A 25,435-nucleotide genomic window follows, 5' to 3' on the forward strand; every position below is an offset into this window, starting at 1 on the left:
GATTCAGATCATTTCTGAGGTAAATAGTTTCCTAGAACGATCTGAACTTTCCAGAAAAACAGAGCTTCTGATCTCCACCGTCAATATTTTTATTCGCTTATTCTTTCCATCGAGTTTGAAGTGATCTCAAGCGAGCCGCACGTGCGCACTCCATTGTCTGAATCGTATTAATCACGGGGAGGGTTTTAATTCTGTTGATTATTTTCCTGAAACTGGATGAAAGGACTTGGATGAAAAGAGAGTAATTATACCCCAGATAGAGAAGGATGGCTCAGCGCCGGCCCACACTTCATACTTTCATCTGACTCGCACACCGCCGTGGAAAATACCACAATTAACTCGTCCAGATCCGTCTGCCAAACTCACTTTTATACGGCCGAACCGTTGGCGTGATGTGGAGCAGAACATACAGTCTGGCTTTTCCCACCTAAAATCATTAGAAACGCTCGGCTGGATACGGCCCGGGTTCTGGTCCAGGCTTCCAATGCTGTGGAACATTCATCCGATTTTGGCGTCGTTTGTCCGAAACTCGGCCGTATTTTGGCCTGGGATCATTTCCAGTCTGGGACTCGGCACACTCGAGGATAATAAAACGTGTTGGAGCGACGGTATGTCCACTGGTGTGGATCTATTTTTAGATAGATTTTAAATGCCGCACTAAGGGATCTATTGAATAGATTTGTAATGGAAGGCTGCGTTAACGCTTTTCCCCCTCAAACTCCAAAATAAAGATTCCAAAATAAATTTTAAAAAAAATTGAAGAAATAAAAATAAAAAAAAGTCACTTGATATCTAATGCTTTTTGATTTTCGCCTCCTGACCAATCAGATCGCACGTTTGCAGGAAAAAAAAAGAGAAACAAAGTGACAGTCGAAAGACTTTTCGACGATGTTATATTAAATATGAACTATTATTTATTATTTTAAATAAATATAAATGTGTTAATGTTTTAAAATGAGTGATGGAACTTGTTTCACTGACGATCAATAACGTGAAAAAATATCAATAAACAAAGAAAACGTATCACATGCTATATTTTCATTAATAAATGAAGGAAATAAGAAGAATAAAACACTGGAACATTTTGTTATTGGAAAATTTTTTTTTACTTTATATTGGAATTAGATTTTTATTGAAAAACTAATTTTTTCAGTAAAATCATTTCTACAAAATGAATTATTTATTATTTAAAAAATTTAAACAATTTATTTAATTACATGTCAAGTCTAAGAAAAATCTATATATTTTTTAAATAATAAATTAAATTGCACACAGTTATTTTTACGTGGTTGAGCTCAGCGTATCGATGCACCCGCCACCGTGCTTCTATTTTCTTTCTTCTTTATTTTTTTTTCCTACTTGAATTGTCAAATTTCAACTTGTCACATGCGGTACATCTGACTTTTTTTTTCTTTTTTAATCTTTGTAAAACCACCCACTTGCATGTGCACACTTGCAGGTGTGTGTTGTCTGATACGTGCGAAGTGAATGCAGCCTGACACGCTGGAAAATTTTACACCGTGAAGCGAAAACGCTTGAGCGAGCAACGAAAAAACGGCCAGTGAATCTGACACGTTAGTGTGAAGTAGCTTGTAGAGCACAGTGTATTTTTTTTGTTGTAAAGTCATGGTAACCATGGTAACAGATTCAAGCCCCAAATCAGAATCTGGCCCTACAGACAAATACTAAATGGTTATAAGGTTATATAAAATCAGCATAAAAGAAAGAAAAAGAAAGAAAAAGAGAATGCAGCAAACACTGACAGAAACCTCCAGCATCCTACAGGCAGCTTTGCATCTCTGAGAGCTGAAGATCTGCAGAGTGGAAGGAAAGGTATGTCTGGGGTTCGTACCTGTGGGGTAGCGCTCAATGACTGGCAGGTCATCCACCTGCAGCGTGGCATTACCCCCGCTCCTGGTGAACTTCACCACGTGGTACTTGCCGTCGTTCACGAACTTGGACTTCTCCTCGATGTTGATGTCGTCCGTTCCCACGTTGAAGATCACCGCCACATGGCCCTTCTCCTGCAGAAACCGGAGAAAGACACAACGTGATGAGTGAAGGAGAGACACGAGCTGATCGGCGTTACGGTTCTCACAGTAAACACGAACACAAAATCAGCTCATGTGGAACTTCACTGAATAAATGATTAGCATCACTATTGCAGAGCTTCGGGTTCAAGATCTCACTCCTTAAACCAATATAATTTTACTCTGGAGAGGTGAAAATTAAAAAAATAAATGAAATTTAATTTAATTTATATATATTTGGCTTCATATTTCTCAAGAAAGAAAGAAATAGTGTATTTAATTATGTTTTTAACCATGTATATATATATATTTTTTTTCTTTTTTAATTTCTTATTATTTTTCCATTTAAGTACCTGTTTTTGGAATCAGTCCTATACAAATAAATAAATAAATAAATAAATAGAAAGAACTTTTTTTTAATAAAAAGTTTTTATATAGCTTTTTTTTTTACCTTGTATGTATGTTTTTTGTATTTATTTTTTTAATCATTTATGTAAACTACTTGGTTTTAGAATCAGTGCTACACAAGTAAAATAAATAAATAAATAAATAAATAAATAAATAAATAAATAAATAAACTGCTATTGTAAGCTGCTGTAGTAGTAGTAGAAGTATTTAAAAAAATAAAAATACATTTTTAGGTAAATATAAAGTATTGGTTTTGAGAGTGAGGTGAGGCAGGTCTGATGTGCTGGTTGCTCAGTTGCCAGTTTATTAGAACCAGTTTGAAGGTCCAGTCAAAGTAAACTCTAATCTCAGACTTGGGTCCGTATCTTGAATACAGTTTTGACGGAGATTCTTGTGGATTATTTCTTGATAGATCCAGACCTCCAGGTGAAGTTTCTGAAATGGCTTCTCGGACGCCCGCTGGCCGTTTAACCGTCATGTTTTACAGATCGCGATCGAATGAAGCTGTACGTCGAATCGAGCGCATGAACAGGTTTACTTCTTATTTCTCCACCTCGTGAACCTGAACATTATAAATCTATAAACATGGAACAAACATCATGTCTGATTTCTTAAAAAATAATTGATAGAAAGCAGATAAACACAGGATGATTAGCGGGAACATAAACTGATTCCCGGATCCGCCGTGACTGCGCGTAAGCAAACATTCGCTTTCATTTGAGGTTCTGAGCGTCCATTAAAGTCAATCTGGAGTCACGGCGTAGACCGAGGAGCACTGGGAAATCTGTAATTGTGTTTATAAAACACAGGGACGCTGCGTGCTGATTGGATTAGAGCTGTGTGCATGTGTTGACCAAACTGTAACTCAGCCGCTACTGAATTCCGGGTCAATACAAAAAGAGTCATCAATACAAATTAGCAAGCAGCAGGGGGACGCTAGTTAGCGCCATGGCGCTGGATGTGAAGCGGCGTGACGGAGAAAGCGATGCAGGTTTCACGTCACAGGAAACGTAGCCTTGTATTTCTATTGTTCCTCTTTTGCACTGAAAGAGACAAACACGTGTGTTGTTTTTCCTCTCCAGTCTTTCTGCCTTCTGCCAAACACACTGACCATCTGTGCTTTGAAATTAGCCTCGTGGCTCAGGCCGTACCGCGGACATCAGATTTACAGCAAAAAAAATGAAAAAGCAGCAGCACTACAAGAACGAAAAGAAAAAAAGAAAGCATTCACGGCTTCTACATTACAGAGTATTAAGAAGAAAATGCTATGAATCGTGATTAGTCATAAGTCTGCATGCTAAGCTGTTTGATGTAAAATGCTAACCGTTTTCCAGCTGAACATCTCCTGTGTTTTTTCTGTCTCAGCTCTCTACTGGGACGGCGTCTGTCTCACGTCACCGTAAATATTTATGCCTTTCTTTATTCTGAAAGCGGCGGCGCAGGACAAGTCGAAACAGTGGGAGATGAATAACACGCAATTACAGCGTTAGCATGTGGTGTGTGTTTGTCAGGCTGAGCTAATGCCTGTAGTGTATAAGCGTCTTGACGTTCCGGCTTCGGTCTCGAGGACTCCAGCTCAGCAGGAGGCGACGACAACAAAGGAAATGGCTTTGATGGGACACGTTTTCTGAGGGACTGTCAGACACGCTGAGCCAAAGTTACAGTATTCATTTACTTTACAAATGAGAAAAGAACAGGAAATGTTTTGTATTTATATCAGTAGGACCCCGAGATGTTCTCCGAAGACACTTTTATTTCGCTCGCACTGTCGGGTGTGATTGTTACAACCACAAAAATCTCCGCTGTGGGTTTTCCTTCATCAGCAAAAGACGCTGCTGTAATTAGATTAGCGGATATTTTTGCTGCTTATTTCGAACATCTGTTGCCTGAGTAAAAGGCTTACCTAGTGATTCTCAACAATTATTTTGGTTTTGTTCACCATCAGCGTTCGTGTTAAACCTGTAATTGTGTTTAGATTCGTTTCTGCCTGAGTGACATCACTGTGCCGCCTGATGAAACGTGGAAGAAAAACCCAGAGGTGAAGCAGGTCTGTAGCCAGATGCCATCAAATCACTCAGAAACCTCAAACACACAGTTCCTCAAGGGTTCTTCAGAAAGCTGGATTCTGTTATGAGAAGGAAAGCCCCTCTGTTTCAGGGTTCTAGATGGATTTCGACACAGAGGCGTGAAAATCATTTTCTCTGATCGCAGCTCAATGGAAAACTGGCTAAAGTGACACACTTCTCATTGATTTTCAGGCCCAAACCTCGATCTGATTTCAGATGAATAAATAAGAAAAATGTCAGACGTTAACCGATTCTGAGACAGAAGCAATCTGATGGAGGGTTCCACAGGTTCCCGAGAGAGAGACGAATCAAAGAACCGGCCTATAAGATCATTAGCACTAACCTTTTCTGCAAAACAGGATTCAATAGTGCCATTTTTAAAAAAATCTATTATTATTAATAATACAATTGCTAGATAATTCTGTTAAATAAATCTAAAAATTGTTTTTTACAATGCAAATATTAAAAAAAAGTTGAAATATATCTTTTTTTAAAAAGTTTCCTTTTTTTTTTTAGGATTTTTCATTAATAATAATATGCTATTACGATTTTATTACCATTATTATATCAATTAAAAGCAGTTGTTATTTATTGTAACCCATAAATAAAAAATTATTAATCATTTATGAATTAATGAATATAAATAGAGAGGGATTGTGTGACAAAAATTCCGAGGCAGTTGACTTCCTTTTCCGAAAGCTGTTTTCTTTTCCGGAATGTTCCACTGGAATCGTGGCTACAGGCAGATCATCTACTCACACTCACTTCAGCAGTGTGTAGCGTTTCTCAGCCCCATCCGTCAGCCCGGGATTTACAGCTCATCAGGGTGAAATGGGGTTTAATGAACTGGTGAAGCTGATCTGAGAGCTTCCAGTTCACATCCTGACAGTCAGGAGGTTGAGGAGGAATCACAGTGAAAAAGAACAGGAGAGGAGGATGAGGATGGTGTGATTATTTCCACTACAACACCTTCTGTTTCTGTTCAAGTACATCAAGCTGAAAAAACATCTGCACTTCCTTTTTCAGAAGTGTCTACACTTACAAAAATGCTACTTATTTATATGTCCGTCCATCGGTCTGTCCGTCTATCATCTGTCTATAATGCATGCATGCCTTCATTCACTCATCCATCTACTCATCCATCCATCCATCCATCCATCCATCCGTCCTATGTCTATAATGTATGTATGCATTCATCTACTTATCCATCCATTCATCTCTCCATCCATCCATCCATCCATCCGTCTGTCTGTCCCCTGTCTATAATGCATCCATGCCATCATCTACTTATCCATCCATTCATCTTAACATCTGTCTGTGCATCCATCCATCCATCTATTTGTCCATCTATACATACATCCATTTATCCCTCTATCATTTGTCTATTATGCATGCATGCATACATCCTCTCATCCATTCATACAGCCATCCATTCATCCATCCATACATCCCTCTGTCCTCTGTCTATAATGTATGCATATGTTTATTTTCTCATCCATTCATTCATCTGTCCATCTAACTGTCCATCCGACCATCCATTAATCCATCCTTCCATCCACCCATCCATCTATCCCTCTGTCTTTCTGTACATCCATCCATCCATTATTCTGTCCATCCATCCATCCATCCATACAACCTATCATCACAAATAGAATCATTCACACAGCCACTTCTTTAAGGAGTCAACTCTACAAGAATGAACCTGTGTCATCAAAATAAAACTCTTCCCTAAATAAAATGCAGTCGCAGCAGCGATAATATCCAGGAAATTCTAGCTGGCTGATTTGGGAATTGGATTTGACTGAATTCGTTTTGGGATCAACGCTTTTGTTGACACAAATTCAGCTTTAGTAAAAGGTGATTGGATCGTACAAACTCCTTTTCCTTCAAATCACTGACACAATAAGTGAATTTTTAAACCGTCAGTGGAAGCGCCTGGAGTATCAGATAAATTCATAGATGATATTTACCCTTGCATGGTGTTCAGCACAACGCAACTCATCATCATCCACAATAGGACTCTATGACAACATGCATACACATGACAGCTGATATTAGCCTGGGGAAAGAGTCCGTGGAGTAGAAAAAGTCGGAATCCGAGAACACGGCGCTCTTCTTCTGCCGTTCATCAGACGCATGAAGTCTGTCAGCGTCTCCCCTCCAGCTACACGCTCGGCTTTTTGATGCACCGTGCACACGGAGCACTTTGAATACTGATTCGCTTAGAATATCAGACGTGACGAGTACACGCGAACACAAACACGCTTCGCCTGCTTCAGCGAGAAACGCTTCTCATTACGCTCTTTTTGAACCGTACAAGACGAAATCACAGAGGTGGAAAAAAAACCCCTCAAAACACGGCCTTCTGACTCGTCGTACGAGGCCGCTGAGGAAGGGAAGGGAAAGGAAGCTAATCCGCTAATATTCCATTTGTTCATGCTTCATGCGTGTTGATGTTCATTGTGCACCTGTCATATTTTATATTTCATAATCACGCCGGCGAGGCAGCGTGCCGTGTCGCCCCCCCACCCCCCACCCCGGTACATGTCATGGGGACGGAGCTTCATTTCAAACCCAGCTGCAGATTTCTCATGAAAGCAAGACGCTTTTATTTCTCCTCTCAACCTCTGGAAAACAAGCGCTTCGGGGTCAAGCGCGGTCCGAGATTCGGCGCTGTGTGTTTGTGCTGACCCGCTGCTATATGAATTCCATCAAGACTTCTTCTATACTGTGGAAATGTGCCGCTGCTCTGAGTTTGTTCCTGCTTCAGCAAATCGCAGCACAAAAGTTGGTGTTTCAACCATCCAGAAGATCATCAGTGACAAACCGAACCTGCGTTTTCATCAAGAACTGATTTCACAACATTGCATCACTCTGCACTGATATGAGAGTTTACAGTTTACTTTTTCAGATTAGAATCCATCCGTTCATCCTTCCATCCGTACATCCATCCATCTAAACATTCTTTCACTCGTGCCTCTATCAATCGTTCCTGCTGTTCATACATTCCATTCATGTCCATTCATCTATCTACTTATCCATCCATCCATCCTTTCACTCATCCATCTATCCTGCTGTTTATACATTCCATTTATCCATCTACCTTCATTTTCAGACATCCATCCATCCATCCACCCATCCTTTTATCTCACCAAAAATACATCCATTTGTCCATCTACTCATTCAAAAATCTATCCATCCTTTTATCTAATTATGTATCCATTCATCCATGCATCCAATTTTTATGTAAACATGAACACATTCATCCATTATTTCATCCATTAATTTATAAATCCATCCATTTATTTAATCATGAATTCACCCATCCATCCATCATTTTATCTAACCATGGACGTAGCCAACCATCCATGCTTGCATCCATCTATCCATCCATCCATCCATCCATCCATCCTTTTATCTAACAATGGATACCACCACCCATCTATCTATACACCCACCCTTTTATCTAACCATGGATGCAGCCATCCATCCACCTACCCATCCATCCATCCATCCACTATCTAACCATGGATACAGCCATCCATGCACCTATCCATGTTTGCATCCTTCTATCCATCCATCCATGAATGCATCCAGTGATCTTTTCTATATAATCCCTGAAGAGTAGCAAAACAGGAAGTTACCACCATGACACACTAACGTGACGAACCAATTAAACCCTGACAAGACACGAACAAGGAAATGTAACAACATTTACATTTGTCATTTGTCTACACAGAGTGTATATGACACGCTATTGTGGAATTAACACCGATGAAGCTGCTGCATTGTGGTCTGATAAAGAATGCGCGGTACCGGGTTCTCCACAGAGCCGTGTTTCTGCAGCTGGCTCTGATAGAAGAGGGAATTAGTGCCTTTAGTGCTTTACCTTATCTTTTAATTACCCCTGACATCCTTCGCTTTTTTAAAACCCCATTAATGAAATTAGAGAGGTAATGGAATTATTAGGGGGGAGAAAATAAGCATGCAGATGAGCATACCAATTTTCTCTCTCACTTACTCTCTCTCTCTCTCTCTCACACACACACACACACTTTGTTTCTCTTAATGGTCTAAACCCACCATTAGCACGACCACATATGAATATAAAAATCTCAGCAGCTCTGTTGAGCAGCATATTTACACATGTTAAACAGCACAGATAACAACTACTATTTTAATTGAACCTAGCTCACACTGAGCCCTATACACACACACACACACACACACACACAGAGGGTAAAAGAGACAGAGAGAGAGAGAGAGAGAGAGGTACCACTTTGACTTTTTATCGCTTTACAGCCTCATTAACAACAGAAACTGGATGAATACAGGACGACTCGGGGCCGTACTTCACTCCTCAAGCTTCCTCAAGATACTTTTGTTGTACTTATTAGGCAACGAGTGAAAAAAATCACTAAAATCAGGTGACTCAGAAGACTAATAACTATTCCAGTCACATTGACTTGTAGAGGAAATAGAGCTATCAATTACAGACATAGCCGTCTCTGGAATTACTATTTAAATTATTTTATTTTTAGGGATAAAAACAATTCTGCTCACACTAAGATAACACAGACTTACTGTTATTCACAGACCAATAACAGAAGAGAAAAATAATGTTTCTGGCCACTTAAACTTAGCAAGCTGAGGATACATGCTAAGAAATTCTGAGGTAATTTTTCACACACAATTTAGCTAGCTAGCTCCACACATAGCTTTCTCTTCCCATTTTTCTTCTTTAAATTTCACATTCAATTGATCCAAGGTGTATTATTAGCTAAGTTTATATGTAAAAATGCAAAGATCCCAAATAGTTTCTGACTGGAAAGACTGGAACTATCTCAACTTAGAAAATCTCCGACATGTGCAATGGAGAAATCAGTCCACTCTAAATTCTGACTGACATCAGGTGAGCTCCCTTTGCATCAATTTCTTCTTAAAAAATTAATTGTACTTGATATGCAGCTTGCGTTTTGTGAAAAAGATTAGATTTTTCAATATAATTCTGTTGAATTTTGCACCAAATAATGAGCAAAAGACAAAGTAATCTCACAGAGAATGTGTACAATTGCTAATCACATAGAAATTATTAGTTTTCATCTTCTTTATCGGAAGCTTTTAGAACTTTTCTGAGGATTTTTTTTGAGTAAACACTGTAAACGCAAGATCAGTACCAAGTTAAGAAATTAGCAATTCTGGAAGCGCTAACCATTTACAAATCAAAGCGCTAATATTAATGCAGCGCAGAATGGAGATGGGATGGGGAAAAAAAGTTGACTTGTCCTCTTTTTCCTCATCTGCCTATTTTCCTGTCACTTTTCCATGTCAGAGGAATACCATTTTGCTCGCAGAAATCAAGTCTGCCAGTTGAAGTGGCTAATTATCTGTGAAGTTGGCCTGAAATTGTTTCCACCGCTTGGAGAGTCTATCAAGTGGCATTCTGCTGCCGAGCTTCATGAAATACCTCTAGTCAATAAATCATCAAGCCAGCCGGCAGAGTTGGAGAGCAAGAGAGAGAGAGAGAGAGAGAGAAAGAAAGAGTGAGCGAAGGAGAGAGAGGAGAAGATGGAGATGGATTAAAGGAAGCAATGGGGAAATGCAGAAGAAACATGAGATGTCCTGGGTGATAAAGAGTACGACTCTAAAACTGTCAGCCTCCCCAGAAAAATATCGTCAAGTCTTCTTCCTCTGAATAAACCCAGTATTAAGTCTAGGGTTTTTTTTATTCTGTTGGAGATATGACTCCCCGAGGTCCGGGGAACATTTCCCGGTCTTCTGGTTAACAGCTGATAAGAGAACAAGGTGCCTGTGATGGTACCAGTGATGTAGAATACAAGAACTGTACGATTCTTATCTCGGGTCAGTGGAAGTCTATCCTTCACCGTAAACTCATTCGCACTAGACACTGCATTATAGAAAGTATAAATCAAGCAAAACGTGCCTAGGGTGAATAGCCAGACCTTTAGCGAGCGAGCTTTTGGAACATACTGCACTTCTTTTTGAACTTTTTTTATGCTGGAGAGATATCAGCCTCCTTGTAAGACACGAGTCTAATCTGCTACCTTGCTTGTAAACACCTGTATGATGGCTATAGAGTGAAGTCTACCTCACAACCTAGATTCTTCACTCCAGTCTGGAGAAGGTCAACATTAATAAAGAGCTCTCTCATTCACAGAGCCACGGCAAACACTGGAGAAAAAGAAGCCGGCTCTCGCTATGATAACTCTTAAAAAAAAAACTCAGATTAAGTCTGAGCTGGAGATAACCGTGTCTATGAGAGTAGGTCCAGCTGCAAGGCAAATCCCAGGTTTATCCTAATGCCTTTATAATACATGATCATTTCCATCAGTAATTCCACTTCATCACAACATCCTACAGCTATTTATTTTCCAAGAACTGCTTGACTGGGGTCAAATGGGTTAGTTTCCATTGTTGACTTTTTAATTCTAGCCTTGGAGCTAGCTCTGGTCTTAGGAGTACCAATGTCTACATAATCTACATCAATGCAAGTAACTGGAAGGAGTCAGTCAACAAACCCCTGAACCCCCTGAACCCCGTCAACTCCTACTACCCCCCTTCCCTGAATCAGCCTGACCCAAACCACCTTCAAGGAAGTAATCACTATATAAATGTTTTTAATTTGGTGCACTTGTACCTTTCAGCATCCACCTTTCGATGTTCCCTCTAATCTACATCTCTTTTATAAGACTTGAACAAATTCAAACAACTGAGAAAAGTCCAATCCAAGCCCTAAACTTTTCTGTAACCTTAACCATTTTCATATCAAATCACTCGAAGCATGTAAACTGTTACAAATCTGTAAGTTGACTAAGTTTATTTTGGCTTGAATAAAGACAGATGTGTGAAAATGTGAGAACTGTTTAGTCTATTGTCTCCCAGTTGGACTCATTCCACTCATTTCTGAGAAAAAATTGCTCGAAATCCAGGAGGAACTCAAAATGACTGGAATCAAGACCAATTTAAAGTGATTGAGGGTAAACGATCCTCATTGGGATTTTTTTTAATGTTACCATTATGTCTACAGATGTGATAATGAGAGCCATCATTCATATGCGCATAGATCAGTAAATGTATTTACAGCCATATTCAGCTTCCACTACTTCCCGAGTGCAAAAGGGAGACATGTTCCCACAGAGACCTCCTTATTAGCTAGTGATCTATGTGGCCCGGCTGCTTGAGGTCTCACCCTACTGCTCACACCACAGCAATCATACATGGCTGGAGGTGTCTAGAAGTCCAAGATAACATAATTGCTTGCTGTATTGGTGGGGATGGGGGTAGTCTTGTTTCCTTTGCCCTCTGTGAATTAATAGGACCTCAGCCTATCTCAGGGGTCTGGCTGTTCATGTAGGGCAGGAAGGGTCTTTGTAATTGTTCTAGCTTTCAAAATGGGTTCAGCTAGGAATACTCCATGAATAGGATACTCTGTGTTAAAGGGTGGTGTGTGTAATTCTTGTACCATGATTTGCCCAGAGTGACCAACTGATTGGACTATGGCATGCAGGACTCTTTAAAGTGTTATTTCCAAACTAATCAGGTCACTAATCAGGTTTACTTAAAAAGTAGTCCTGAGGTTGGTCTTTGTTTCATTTGTCAATGCACCTTTTTTGTTCTAGTCCTGTCTACACCCCCATACTGATATAGGATTGGTAGTCGTTAGACTATAAGGTAAGATAATCTGGGAATGGTGTAGGAAAGCTGTTGTCTAGCATAGCCACGCTTTTCCAGGATCCCTGCTTCAGTTGTAACCTTGGGTTCCTGGCTCTTTGGATGTTGGCATGTTCTCCACATATCCACATTTCCTTCCATAAATCTCCTACAAACATGCCAGTAGGTGGACTGGCAACTCTGAATGGCACCCTGTGATGGACTGGAGTCCCATCCAGGGTGTATTCTTGCCTTAGACCCTTGGAGTATTCCTGGGATAGGATCCACTGCAATCCTGAGTCAAGTACATTTTATGCAAGATACAAGACAAGCTATGATTACTAGCCTGAAGCCTTTCCAACTCAGCATTTCAACCATCTACATTCTAAAAAATAAAAAAAGAAAAAGAAAACCCAAGCCCATGTTGGTAGGGTGATACTTTTTTTTTCAAGGTTACTATTTTGCATGTTTTTGAAAAGCAGTTGGGAAAAAAATGACAGCCTTTACCTCCCGAGATGAAGCACTCTCAATAAATCTTGAGAGCATTTTGTCAACAGGTTGCAGGAGACAAGCTGAAGAGCAGAACACAAAGAGCTTGAGTGGTCCTTGAATGAAGGATACCCACTCAACGGGAGTTCACGATTTCACCTGGTGAAATCTTCTAGCAGGCTCTGGCCTTGTCATAAACCAAAATAAAAAAATAATAAAAACAAACAAACTATTTCACATGGAGATGGAGTATAGTAGTGAAAGACCAGAAATCTCAGCAAGTACACATGGTACACTGAAGAGGCTGGTCACAGGTAAGGTGTAAGGATCATGTGGTGATCTTTATAAGTGTGTCAGGATATCAGGGGTCAGGTCTGGATGTTGTACGCGTGTAGCTAACCCTAGCTCGCTGTATTAGCCGAGCCTGTTTCCAATAAGGTCCTTCTTTCCTTTTATTTAGTTGTGATTTTGTTTAGGTCGGTTTCAAATCAGGGACTTCAACACCAATCAAATTTACACAACTTTTCAAGGCTTCAGGGATTCCCAGCTCCTGCGGCACCACACACATCGACGTTTATACGTATGATTATTCTGGAAATGTTCTTAGCCTAATAGGGTCCTACATGGCACTGTTTCTGAAGAGTTCCCAAATGGACTGAAGTTCTACTAATACTAATGGTTGGGTAACTAATTGTGTTCTTTAGGGACAGGGTTCCTCTAATATTCTCATGGAAGTGGTTGAAGGGCTTCATGAGTAATGAGTGCTCTAGAAAACAGGGTTATAGCTGTTACCTTATTTTCTTCTGTAAGACATTTATTTAGCATAAATAAATATATATTAGCACATAGAATCAGGATCTCATCGTTATATCAGGAAACCATAGCGATCATGTGACCCTCCTGCTAGCACACCACACACACACACCATATGTCACCTTTCAGGTAACTACATAGACAATTATAAATATATATATATATATATACTTTTATAATTATCATTATAATTAAATGCCACTCACTAGTTCTAATGGAAAACTGCTCCTTTTCTTGTTTTCACTGTTAAATAATTTATTTTGAAGCCCTTAAATACGAGTATTGGTGATTAAACACACTGTACATACAGAATATATGTGCAGTCAGGAAACTCAGTTTCCCAGAAAACACTGCAGCCTACAAACATGGCCTCCACGTCCCACACTAGGACGCACGCACCTTCAGAGTCACCTGGTGTGTAACCATGCACAACACCTCATTACTCATTACTTTCATACACACCATCACTGCACTCAGCTCATGTGTCCATATAAACTCTTTACACATCGTTAATTCAGTGTCTGTTCAGTGCGCTTGACCCTCGGCGATCCTGCTTATGCGTCACATGACCTAGTTTATAGTTCTGACCCTTGCATTTTAGATTTGTTAGCCTGGCGATTCATTAAAATCAGCCTCAGCTGTGATAGCATCGCTCTCAGCTCAGCCTGTATACGTAGATCCGGATCGCTGACATCACACATACCTTGTCTTTCTCCAGGATCAAGACATCTGATTTGCATTTCAGATTTGTACAGAGCACAGTTCTTTCTATAAAGTGTGTTTTGCTTCAAGTCTCTTGACACACATACACACACACACATGCAAAAAAATGAAATCTTTTCTGGTAGAGAAGAGAGCTGGAGGTGGGAGTGGAATTATTCACGAAACCAGCCTAGGAGCTTGCTTTCAGAGTTTCTCAGGAGGATTGAGAGGTTGCCAAACTTTAAAATTACCACCATCGATCAAAGGCTATTCAAAAATTCAGCTTGCAATTTACTGAACTTTTCTTTCGGCGCTGACCCAAATATTATTCTGCAACCCTTCCAAGCTTGAGGAATGCCACGCTAATGTTTCCACTGACTTTTACTCCTTCTTTCTGTTTTAATAAAAAAATAAAAAAATAAATAAATAAAAAAAAAAGCTAAAGGACGGCTTTTTATTTTGGCTTTTCACACATCCGGAAATCACTGCCATGTGAATTACAGTACATCTAATAATTCACACCATAAAGTACACTTATTATGGCTATATTAAATTACAGGAAACTAATCACCAATTTGCTTTTGTAAAACAAGTCAGGTTACTGATCCTATCCTGATTATTCTCCTGTATATAACAGCAGAAACTGAAATGTTATACTCTAGCCGTTTGCCTTTATAGTCACATTTAATGTTGTGGAACATAAATGAAACAACTTCCTGTTCCTGTTTTATCTCTCTCTAAGTTAATGAGACAAAAACGCAGCTTGTTACTGTCAAACCCTAAAAAGCAGAAACTCTGTCCTGTAGATGTCGGAACAGTTACCTCTTTCCTGCTGACCCCGGAGACTCCTTCCATAAATCTTACATAACTGTCTTCTTAGAAAACTAAACTTATTGTCATTATTGACATTACTGTCATATGAACACTTTCACAACATTTTTTATTTTGTTCATGTGGTTCATCCAAGTCTATACAAATATGTAGTAGATATCTACAGATCTGTAGAATGTATATAAAGCTGCTGTTAGAGAAAATGAATCCCATTTTTCTGACCAATAAGAATCCAGAATTGAAGTACTGTGACATCATAAGAAAATTTTAATTAAGATTAGGGAAAAAAAAAATAGAACATTTGTTGAAAAACATAATTTAAAAACATTCATAAAAAAAAGAAAGGTTTTTTTTAGTTTTTCCACAAATATTTTTTGTAATCCTAATCTCAATTAACTATTAACTATTAGAATTATAAACGTAAACGTAATTTAAATAAATAAATAAATAAATAATCTTTCATTTATATTTTTAGTTAATGTTTTGCAACAAATATTTTTTTTTATCACCTTAATTACCTATGAAATAAAATTCTAATTATGGACTAAAAACATGAAAATAAAAAAGCTTTTTTTCCTCTATTTTTAATTTGCGTTTTTAGTTCATGTTTTTCCACAAATATCTTTTATTAAGAAACCTAATCTTAATTAACTAAAAACTAAAATTATAATTACGAAATAAAAGCTTAAAGCTTTTTTCTTTTTTGTTTAATTTATGCTTTTAGTTCATGTTTTTCCACAATTTTCTTTTATTAAATTCTAAACTTAATTAACTATGAACTGAAATTAGAACTATAAACAAAAAACATAAATTAATAAGTTTTTAAACTAATGTTTTTAGTTCATGTTTTTCCACAAATATTTTTTAATCCAATTCTTAATTAATTATGAACTAAAATTATAATTATGAACTAAAAACACAAATAAACAAAATGAAGCTTTGTTTTTCCACAAATATTTTTTTTTAATCCTAATTACCTGTGAACTAAAATTATACTTGTTAACTAAAAACATATATTAAAAAAAATAATTTTTTAAAAAAAATTTGTTTTCAGTTCATGTTTTTCCACAATTTTTTTTTTTAAATCCTAAACTTAATTAACTATAAACTAAAATTATAATTATGGACTAAAAACATAAAAATAAAAAAGCTTTTTTTCCTTTTTTTAAAATTTGTTTTCAGTTCATGTATTTCCACAGATTTCTTTTAATCATAAACATAATTAACTAAAATTTTTTATTCTGAACTAAAAACATTATTTTTCCTTTTCATTTTTTTGTTAAGCTTCTATGTATGTTTGATACTCCTCAGCTGTATTTAAGCGGCTGTTAGCTCGGCTGTGAGCGAATAAATCATAAAGCTCATTTAAAGTTTGACCTGTCGTTATCCAGGTTCATTTATATGCACCGCAAAAACAACCACAGTTCAGTCAAGGGTCATTTCGTCAAGGACTCGGCTTAATCTCCACCTGAAACCCGGTCCTTCAGGGCCCTTTATTGTACAAACATGTTTGAGGTAGAGTTCTGATCCGAGGCCAAATTGAACGATCCTCCCTGAACACCGAGTGCCGCTGATCTCCGTGTAACACGGACGTCAAGATAGCGCTGGATGCAGGAGACGCTTCTGAGGGGGTAGAAAGGTTCTGCGTAAAAGAATTCTTTGATTTTTTGGCTTCTGGCTGAGATCTATGTAGGCTTATTCATTTTAGAAAAGCTTTCATATACAGTATAAACCCCTGGACATTACTAGAACCAATAACCACTGAAAGAACCCTTGGGGTGTGCTTTCATTAAAAATACAGATACAAGAAAATGAATTTTCATATGAATATTAAATTAAACTTTTGACTTTTTTACATTTACATTTCTTAAAGCTTCTTAAAGCAGGTTCTTTGGGTAGTTAAGCATTCCTATCTACAATGGAGTGTGGTCTGGTCTGAGAAAGAAAAATCCAGATGGAAAACAATAGAACTTCTAGAGTTATGGTTCTATGTGGTAAAATGGTTGCTCTTTCACAGAGAACCACTTTACACAGCTAGAACCAATGATCAACCATCAGTCAATGACCTACTTCAGGTTCCAGATGGAAATCTCTTACTGGGTCCTCGATTTGTAAATCTTTCCCAGAGAACCCTTTCACAAGACCACTGACCAATGAACCAATCATCATCCAAAGAACCTTTGAGGCACTCAAGAATAATGTTCCTAAATATTCTATTATTAAAATGATTACAATTTTAACCTATACTCTACTTTAATAATAATTATTATTCACGTTCTCTAAGGGTTCTTTGGATATTTGCACATATGTATGATTATTCTGGCAATGTTCTTATCTTTATAGGGTCCTGAAGAATTCCCAGATGGACTGAAGTTCTACTAAAGCTAATGGTTCTTCATATACACCCGCTCCACCAAGCCCCTCCCCCTATACAAATATTTTGATTTATTTATTGATTGATTTTAGAAGACTGTTGTACTGGGTTCCTTAAGGGTTACTGATCCCCTCAAGTGTTCTTTAGGTTCAGGGTTCTAATATCCTCAAGAAGGACTACATGGAAGTGGTTGAAGGGCTTCATGACTAATGAGTGCTCTAGAAATCAGGGTTCTAGCTGTTACCTTCTTCTGTTCTGTAATTAGAAAAGAGATATGAGAAATCAGTGACATTCCCTAGATGGTGTCATATCCTCTGGTTTGTTGGTAATCTTGTCAAGATCAGGATGTCGAACAGCATATGGTATAAATCTTACCAGCAGATCACGGGGGAATACAGAACACGCAAGGTCTTTCCGATGCTCTTCATCACAGTGGAACGTTGCTCACGTTGAAGTGGATTTATCAAGAAAACACCTTAGTTTTTTCATATTTTCATTAGAGAAATGAGAGGTTAATTAAAAATTTCGCAGTGGCAGAGACACGTCCTCTGGAAGCTGATGACGTGTGGGCAGGAAGTGACAGATGTGAGGATGTGTCTGTCGTCTCTGCAGAGCTGACGAGGCACTTTGCTTCATCGCCGTCGAAAGCGAGTCCTTTTTGTTCTCGGTTCTGCTCTTTGCTGTACTGTTTATCACATCCTGCGAGGCTGGAATGCCGACAAAGGCTCTCAAGTGGGACATTTTGCACGTAAAGATGGCTTGCCTTTTTTTTCCTTCTTTAAGTGATGATTTTCACATGTCTTTGCAAGAGTCTCTAGTGTTCTAGATGGTTGTGTTTCCAAAGAAATTGATTAATTTATTTTAAAAAATCGTGTTATTCAGGCCGAGCTATCCATCACCAGCATGGCAGGGAATCTAGAGACTATTCCAGGGGACTCGGGGCACAGGGCGGGGTCAATCGGGTCCAGAACGGCATTAAATATTAAAGATAATGAATATGTATGCAAATATATCACACGTATATGAATATATGTGTTTAAACACAAAAGAGTGGTTATTTCTGGTAAACACTCAGAACTAAAACGTACCATTAGAGTAAATTAAACAAAGCTGAATTGAGATGAATTTAAACATCCGTATGCAATTAGAACAAAGTAAATTAATTTATTAAGATATTTGGTAAACAGTGCACCCAGAAACTAGGGGGATACAAACTTTTGCACTATGGCAAGAAGTATAAAATATGGTAGAAAATGTAGTATAAGGCTAGTAAAGGTACTGGGCATTTTTTTGTGTGTTAAAAAAATACTGATAATTCATTGCAGATTATAAGTAAATTAAAATTACTGAGGCTTTAAAAAGTAGTAGAAAAATGGACTACTTGCATAAGCCATAATTGCATAATTACTTTAGTGTAATTTAGAATAATGAGCTGCTAAATACAGTATGAAATTATACTAAATGATTCTAATCTCACAAGTTTTCCCTTTCAGCCAAAGTACGTCAAAGATTTTTTTTGCCTATTTTTTTACTTATTTTTACATTTTTACATTTTTCACATTGATGTTTTCTGGTTTCTTTCAGGTCTCCTGTGAAACCATTTCCCTTATATCCTTGTTCTTGCTCGTAGTTGTGTATGTTTACTTGCTAACCACATGGAATTGTATTTTAACAGCTACAACAGACTCGTTTTCATATGACTCCTGAAAAAAGACGTACTCTACTGTACTCTACTCTTCCTCTACTGTAGAACATATCAAGATGTAAAAGCACAAAATACAAACCCAACATGTATTACTTCCTGCTTCTCTCTGCTTTCTTTTGTCCTGCTGAACTTATTGTGCGTTTTATATAAAAACCTAGAAAATAACTACAGCTACTGGAGCTAGAGAATCAGCTGCCATTCAAATCTGCACAATGATACTAAAGCCTATTGAATAAAATTCCACAAACTGCAGAAAATCCGTACATTAGGCGTCCTCCTAGTATTGTATACAATAAATATTGGCCTACTGAAGGACATTTATTGCTTTTTATTACATGTTTACATCTGGAGTTTCCTATATTACTTCAGTTTGAGAAATGGTATCCGTCAAGTCCAGCAAGTAAACAAAGGCAGAGTCGATAAACTGGTGTTTAACATTGAAATGCATTATTAAAAGTTCTACATGCATGGTTAGGTAGATAGACCTGCAGCAGAGGAACTGATGGACTGTAAGACTGATGGTCAATTCACATCACGGAGCAATCAATGACTTGACAGTTCCAATTGGATCTCAAAATCAAGCCATCCATTACCATCAAGTCCAGTACTTTTATTTGATCAGTCTCCTGGACGGCGTGGACTAGAATCGACCACCACCAACAATGAACATCCACTTGTTTTAGTCAATATGCAGGACACATGCTCAGAGCTTCAAGTATCCAATCGTAGAACATTGCTAGCTTGTGAAAGTCCATCAGCAGATAGCTAAAGGCGTCCTGTTTAAAGGATTTATCGATTGTACAAACACTCTTTCTTGCAGGTCGTCCTCACTGCAGAACCGAAAGTTCAATGGGTGGAGCTGGAGCTGACTGTATAACCCTAACCCCTAACCCACAGGTGCTCTACACCCTTATTACCACCACCCTTATCCATCCTGAACCACACTACATCATGTCCTGGAGAAGCTGATTCAGGTATGACTCAACCTTTTGAACTTTTGGTCCCAAAGCATCTACCACAGCCAATCTGAGACATCCTGTTTCAGATCTACTGCAACCCTGACCACGATGGACTGGTTACCCAAGAATTAGTGAACTAATTACCAAAACCTTATTCAGAGTGATCTCATTTTACACAACTAAGCAATTAAGGGTTAAGGGCTTTGCTCAGGGGCCCAGCAGTGCCAACTTTGTGGTCCTGGGATTTGAGCTCACAACCCTTTGATCAATAGTCCAAAGTCTTAACCACTGAGCTACCACTTACCACAACATGTGGGAACATTGTTGTGAGCCCAGAGGACATTGGGTAGTCCAAAGGACAAGACAGTGGACTGAAAACGTATGCTAGGCTAAGCGATGTGAAACAAATGCCAGATCTAATTAATGCTTCAGAAAAAAAAAGAACACCATCAGGCTGCAATTGTGCCAAGATGTTAATTGAGTGAGATACTTTTGCTGGTGTGACTTCGCCTGGGGCTCGTCTTGTTCTCCCTCTTCACTTCTGCTAACCTCCTTTCTTTTTCAATTCTGCACTCCTTCATCCACTCTCTCTCTCTCTCTCTCTCTCTCTCTCTCTCTCTCGTTTACCGAGACCCAAGTCCAATTTCTCCTGAAGACAACAGGAAACATTCACCTTGTACTCAACGTGATCTGGGTGACATCACGGACGTGTAAGCACACTTCCTGTTTCTCCCAGCAGGGTGCCTCATCTGAAGGATCATCTATCTCGTTTTCATGCTCCCTCACCTTCTGCGGACCCTGCTCCATAATTCATCGTCTTAAATGGATGACGTATGCACATCGGGCGCATCCGTACGCTATGTGTGGCAACATGCTGTGATAAAAATGCAAATAAACCTGCTGTGGAAAATGGCTTGGTCCAGCACTTTCCCAGCTAAAGCAGCATGGAGGATGGCTTTGACAGGTGCGCCTGTGTTCTGCATCTTCTGAAAAGAAAGCGAGAAAAGAAGATTCTCTTTCTAATGAGATCAAACCAGTCACCACTTTGACTCCAGACTTTCCTTCTCCCCAGTCAGAAGGCTGTTTTATTTGTTTGTTTACCGTCTTCCTGATGCTCCGGCGTACTCCCAGTGCTGCCTCAGAGCTTCTTTGTGATGAGGGAAGCAAACAGACTGGGAAAACAGAGGCTCAGTAACTCGCTTTACGTGAAGCTGCTTTTCAACACATCCTGGTTCCTTAAACGATTCAGAAACGATGTTCCTCAACAAAAAAACTAACAATGAATTCATTTGAATGAGCTTTGTACTTTATGGTGATGTATCTGTTCTTCCTTCCATTCATCCACCCATGAACTGATCCAACCATCAATGTTTTTATTCTTTCATTCATCCATCCATCTATCCACTGATCTCCCAATATATCTACACAATCAGCCATCTATATTCCAACCATCCATCCATCCATCCATCCATCCACAAGTCATTTTTTCACTATCTATCTATCTATCTATCTATCTATCTATCTATCTATCTATCTATCTATCTATCTATCTATCTATCTATCTATCTATCTATCTATCTATCTATCCATCCATCCATCCATCCATCCATCCATCCATCCATCAGTCAATTTATTTATTTATCCATGGATCAACCCAGCATTCATTAACCCATCTATTCATACATACACTATTATATCTGTCTCTCCATCCATCCATCCATCCATCCCTCCATCCATATATATTTTTTTTATTATATCCATCCATTTATAACCATCCATTTATCCACCCATCCATCCCTCCATTCATATATAATTTTTTATTATGTCCATCCTTTTATAACCATCCATTTATCTCCCTTTATCCATCTACCAGTCAATTGTCAATCTGTTTATCCATTTTTTCTATCTATCTATCTATCTATCTATCTATCTATCTATCTATCTATCTATCTATCTATCTATCTATCTATCTATCTATCTATCTATCTATCTATGGAAAGAAAAATTACTCAGCCATCCATCCATTGAACCATCCTTCCATCCATCCATCTATCAAAGCCCTTAAGCCTCTATCTGTCTGTCTATTCCCACATTCAGCCATCCATCCATTCACTCATTCGTTTAAAAAAAACAGTACAAAACAGAACCACAGTACTCATCTTCCCTGAACAGTTTCTTCCTTTTAAATCAGCGTGTTCAGAAGACTTTCTCACCAATTCATATAACCCTAGAAATTTTGTCTGTGTTGCAAAACAGCTGGATTTGATCAGAACAGACGTATCGTTGATCAGATCAGACAGATCGAGTTCTGGACTCAGTCTGGGGTCCTTCATATGTGTTATGTCCCTGGCTGATATATAGTTTATTCACAACTCTCTTCCAAGTTAATATGGAAGAACTCCAACCTTCAAACACACACACATACATACACACACACGCACAAGGTGCACAAGCCAAGGGGAATTGATTTTTCACTCAGAAGTATTGGTATGATATACACATTCCATTCAGCGATAACAGAGCAATTCCAGCTGCCATCACTGCAGCAGCAGGCGGAGAAATACAGCCCCACCGCAGCCTCGCCGTTTAATAATAGAAAATCAAGAGGTGCCAACGCTGCTAACAGAACATTCATCTGCAGAAGGGAAGGAGAGAGAAAGGAGGGGCAGAGATGAAGTCAGGGATAAGAGCTAAGGTGAAGAAAATGAAAAAGAAAAAAATGACTAACCAAAGAGGAAAAAAGAGCTCATGATGTCAAATCATTTGAATAGTTGACTTTATAAAGCTCAATAAACTTCAAACACAGTGGTGAGTGATCAGCTCCATCATCCTTCATAATATGACATATATATACTGGCAAAAGTTTTGGGACATCTGCCTTTACATGCACATGAACGTAATATGGAGTTGTCCCGCCCTTTACAGCTATAACAGCTTCAACTCTTCTGGGAAGACTTTCCACAAGGTTTAGGAGTGTGTTTATGGGAATTTTTGACCATTCCTCTAGAAGTGCATTTGTGAGGTCAGACACTGATGTTGGACGAGAAGGTCTGGCCCACAGTCTCCACTCTAATTCATCCCAAAGGTGTTCTATGGGGTTGAGGTCAGGACTCTCTGCAGGCCAGTCAAGTTCCTCCACACTAAACTCACTCATCCATGTCTTTATGGACCTTGCTTTGGTCACTGGTGTGCAGTCATGTTGGAACAGGAAGGGGTGAAATTGTGATGAAATTGTCCAAAATGTCTTGGTATGAAGCTGAAGCATTAAGAGTTCATTTCACTGGAACTAAGGGGCCGAGTCCAACCCCTGATTTCAATGATCTGGAAGGGTGTCCCAAAACTTTTGGCAATATAGGGTACCTATATAATATACAGTTTAGAAACGAAACAAGGACCAAAATGTCCTCCTGCCTTTTTACACAGGCTTATATCACTGACTACCGAACACCGCTAGTCAGGTAGCTGCTAATAGACCAGCACATTATCTCAGGGTCTAGTCCATCTAGACAACACCTTGTGTCTGGTTGTCATACAACAAGAAAGCTCAGGGTCACCATTTTGGACCGGACCAGATTCAGAAATAAATGACAGAACAAATGAATGACCCTTCTGTCATTGTCTAATCATTTGCCTATTGTGTTTGATTGGTCAAAAACCAGATGAGTATACTTTTTTTATGGATGTGTCAAACAAATTTAACTCGATCACCAATCTATATGATCAGAATCAGCATCCAGGCATCTATATCCACTGGAAGATCCAGTCGAGGTGAAGCTGAATCGGTCAAGACGCGGTCCAGCTTCTGGGCAGGAAGCGTGAGAAGAGCCGCAGGTGGCTTCTTCCTAAAGTCATGCCCTGGAAACATCATGCTCTCCAACATCCATCACAGCTCACAGAACTCGTCTCTGAAACTAAAATTAACACCTGCCTCTGCTCTGATTTTTCTTCCCGCAGTTCAGGGAAGAGCATGAGACAAAAATGGGGGAAAGAAATGGAAATGAAACCTTCACCGCTGAATCGACCAACAGAACGATCCAAAACAAACTCTATTCAATTTCCAACAATAAAATTCTACAATTTGACCATTTCAGTGTGTCATGGTGGCTTAGTGGCTTAGTTTGTCTTACACCTCCAGGGCTGGGGGTCTGATTCCTGTCAGCTTTACGGTTACAAAGTGCTAACACTGGAGACTCCTTCCATGAACATTATATAAACATAACAAGTGCCTGCTGTGGGTAAGCTGTTGCTATAGAAATGATAAGGTATTATATTTATATATAAAACATGTCTATTTATAGAATTAATTAATACCTTGCTGGTCAGATTGGAGAACTCAAATAAATAAATTCATCTTTGTTGACATTATCACTCACAGATTAACTATGTGTTGTTGGTTTTTTTTCAGCAGTTTATACGTGTAATCATACAGATCCGCTTGTTGTTTTTATCCTCATGGTGCTGCAGCATCAACCCAGTGAGCCATTTCACTGCATGTGTTTATAAAACATGCCGTCTTCAGCATTTTGTTCCCTCCTTCCAGGTCCTAACATACATATTTCATTAATGCCATCTATTCAGGGATGGATGAACCCTTGGGGTCATGTGACTGGGAAATGGTGAAGGTGAAGGAAATCGACTATTTTCCCCCCTCGTGTCCTGACTGACGTGAAATTCATAGTAAGAGAAACTATTGACGTATTATTCGGGTTAGGATTTTCTCTTTGTGATTCTGCACAGCGAATCGTTTCTTCTTGTCTCCTGGGCGGGAAATATATGTCTGCTTCTGGATAATAATCACATGACCCGCTTACAGGCAGAACAAAGCACTGGTAATGGTAACTGGGAAAGAGATTGAATAAAATAAAAGCTAAATAAAATTGAAGTTTTAAGCTAGATAGAATGCAATTAACTGTATTTTTCTGTATAATTAATATATATATATATATATATATATATATATATATATTTTTTTTTTTTTTTTTCTCTGCTTTTCCCTGCTCTTCCAACCTCAGAAATCAAACCAAACTTGAGTGGTGAAAGTGATGTAGGTGTGAAAACAGCCTCACACTCTGAGCTGAGCTTAAAAAAAGAAAGAAAGAAAGCGTGAACTAACATGAAAGGGATCACAGACTAATGGAGAGGACAGAAAGAGACCAAGAGAGTCAGAATGGACTTCAAAGACCCGACTTCCTCCACGAGCCCTGAACAGAGGAAGGGGGATGGCCGCTTCGACGGACAGGCCGAGACACTGAGAGGACCCTGAGCAGGGGGGCGAGTGTGGGGTCACTCAGTAATAGACAGAGATGAAGAGAAGAGGAAAAAGATCCATTAAACAGCTTACATGTGGAAGTGCAGTGTTATAGCCAGTGTAGCAGAAATTATTGTGT

At 38.8% G+C, this 25,435-nt stretch overlaps 1 protein-coding gene across 33 annotated transcripts in view; it reads right to left on the reverse strand.

Moving 5' to 3' along the window:
- Positions 1-25,435, reverse strand: part of LOC131348884 (neurexin-1a-like) — a 326,295-nt gene that overhangs the window by 73,948 nt on the left and 226,912 nt on the right. For all 33 annotated transcript variants that reach the window (XM_058384112.1, XM_058384111.1, XM_058384099.1 and 30 more), the window contains one exon: positions 1,853-2,024. In XM_058384112.1, coding sequence (XP_058240095.1) covers positions 1,853-2,024 — 172 coding nt within the window. The remainder of the gene's footprint in view (positions 1-1,852; positions 2,025-25,435) is intronic.

Source organism: Hemibagrus wyckioides, linkage group LG29 (genome assembly GCF_019097595.1).
Source record: "Hemibagrus wyckioides isolate EC202008001 linkage group LG29, SWU_Hwy_1.0, whole genome shotgun sequence".
In the NCBI taxonomy this organism is placed as follows: Eukaryota; Metazoa; Chordata; class Actinopteri; order Siluriformes; family Bagridae; genus Hemibagrus; species Hemibagrus wyckioides.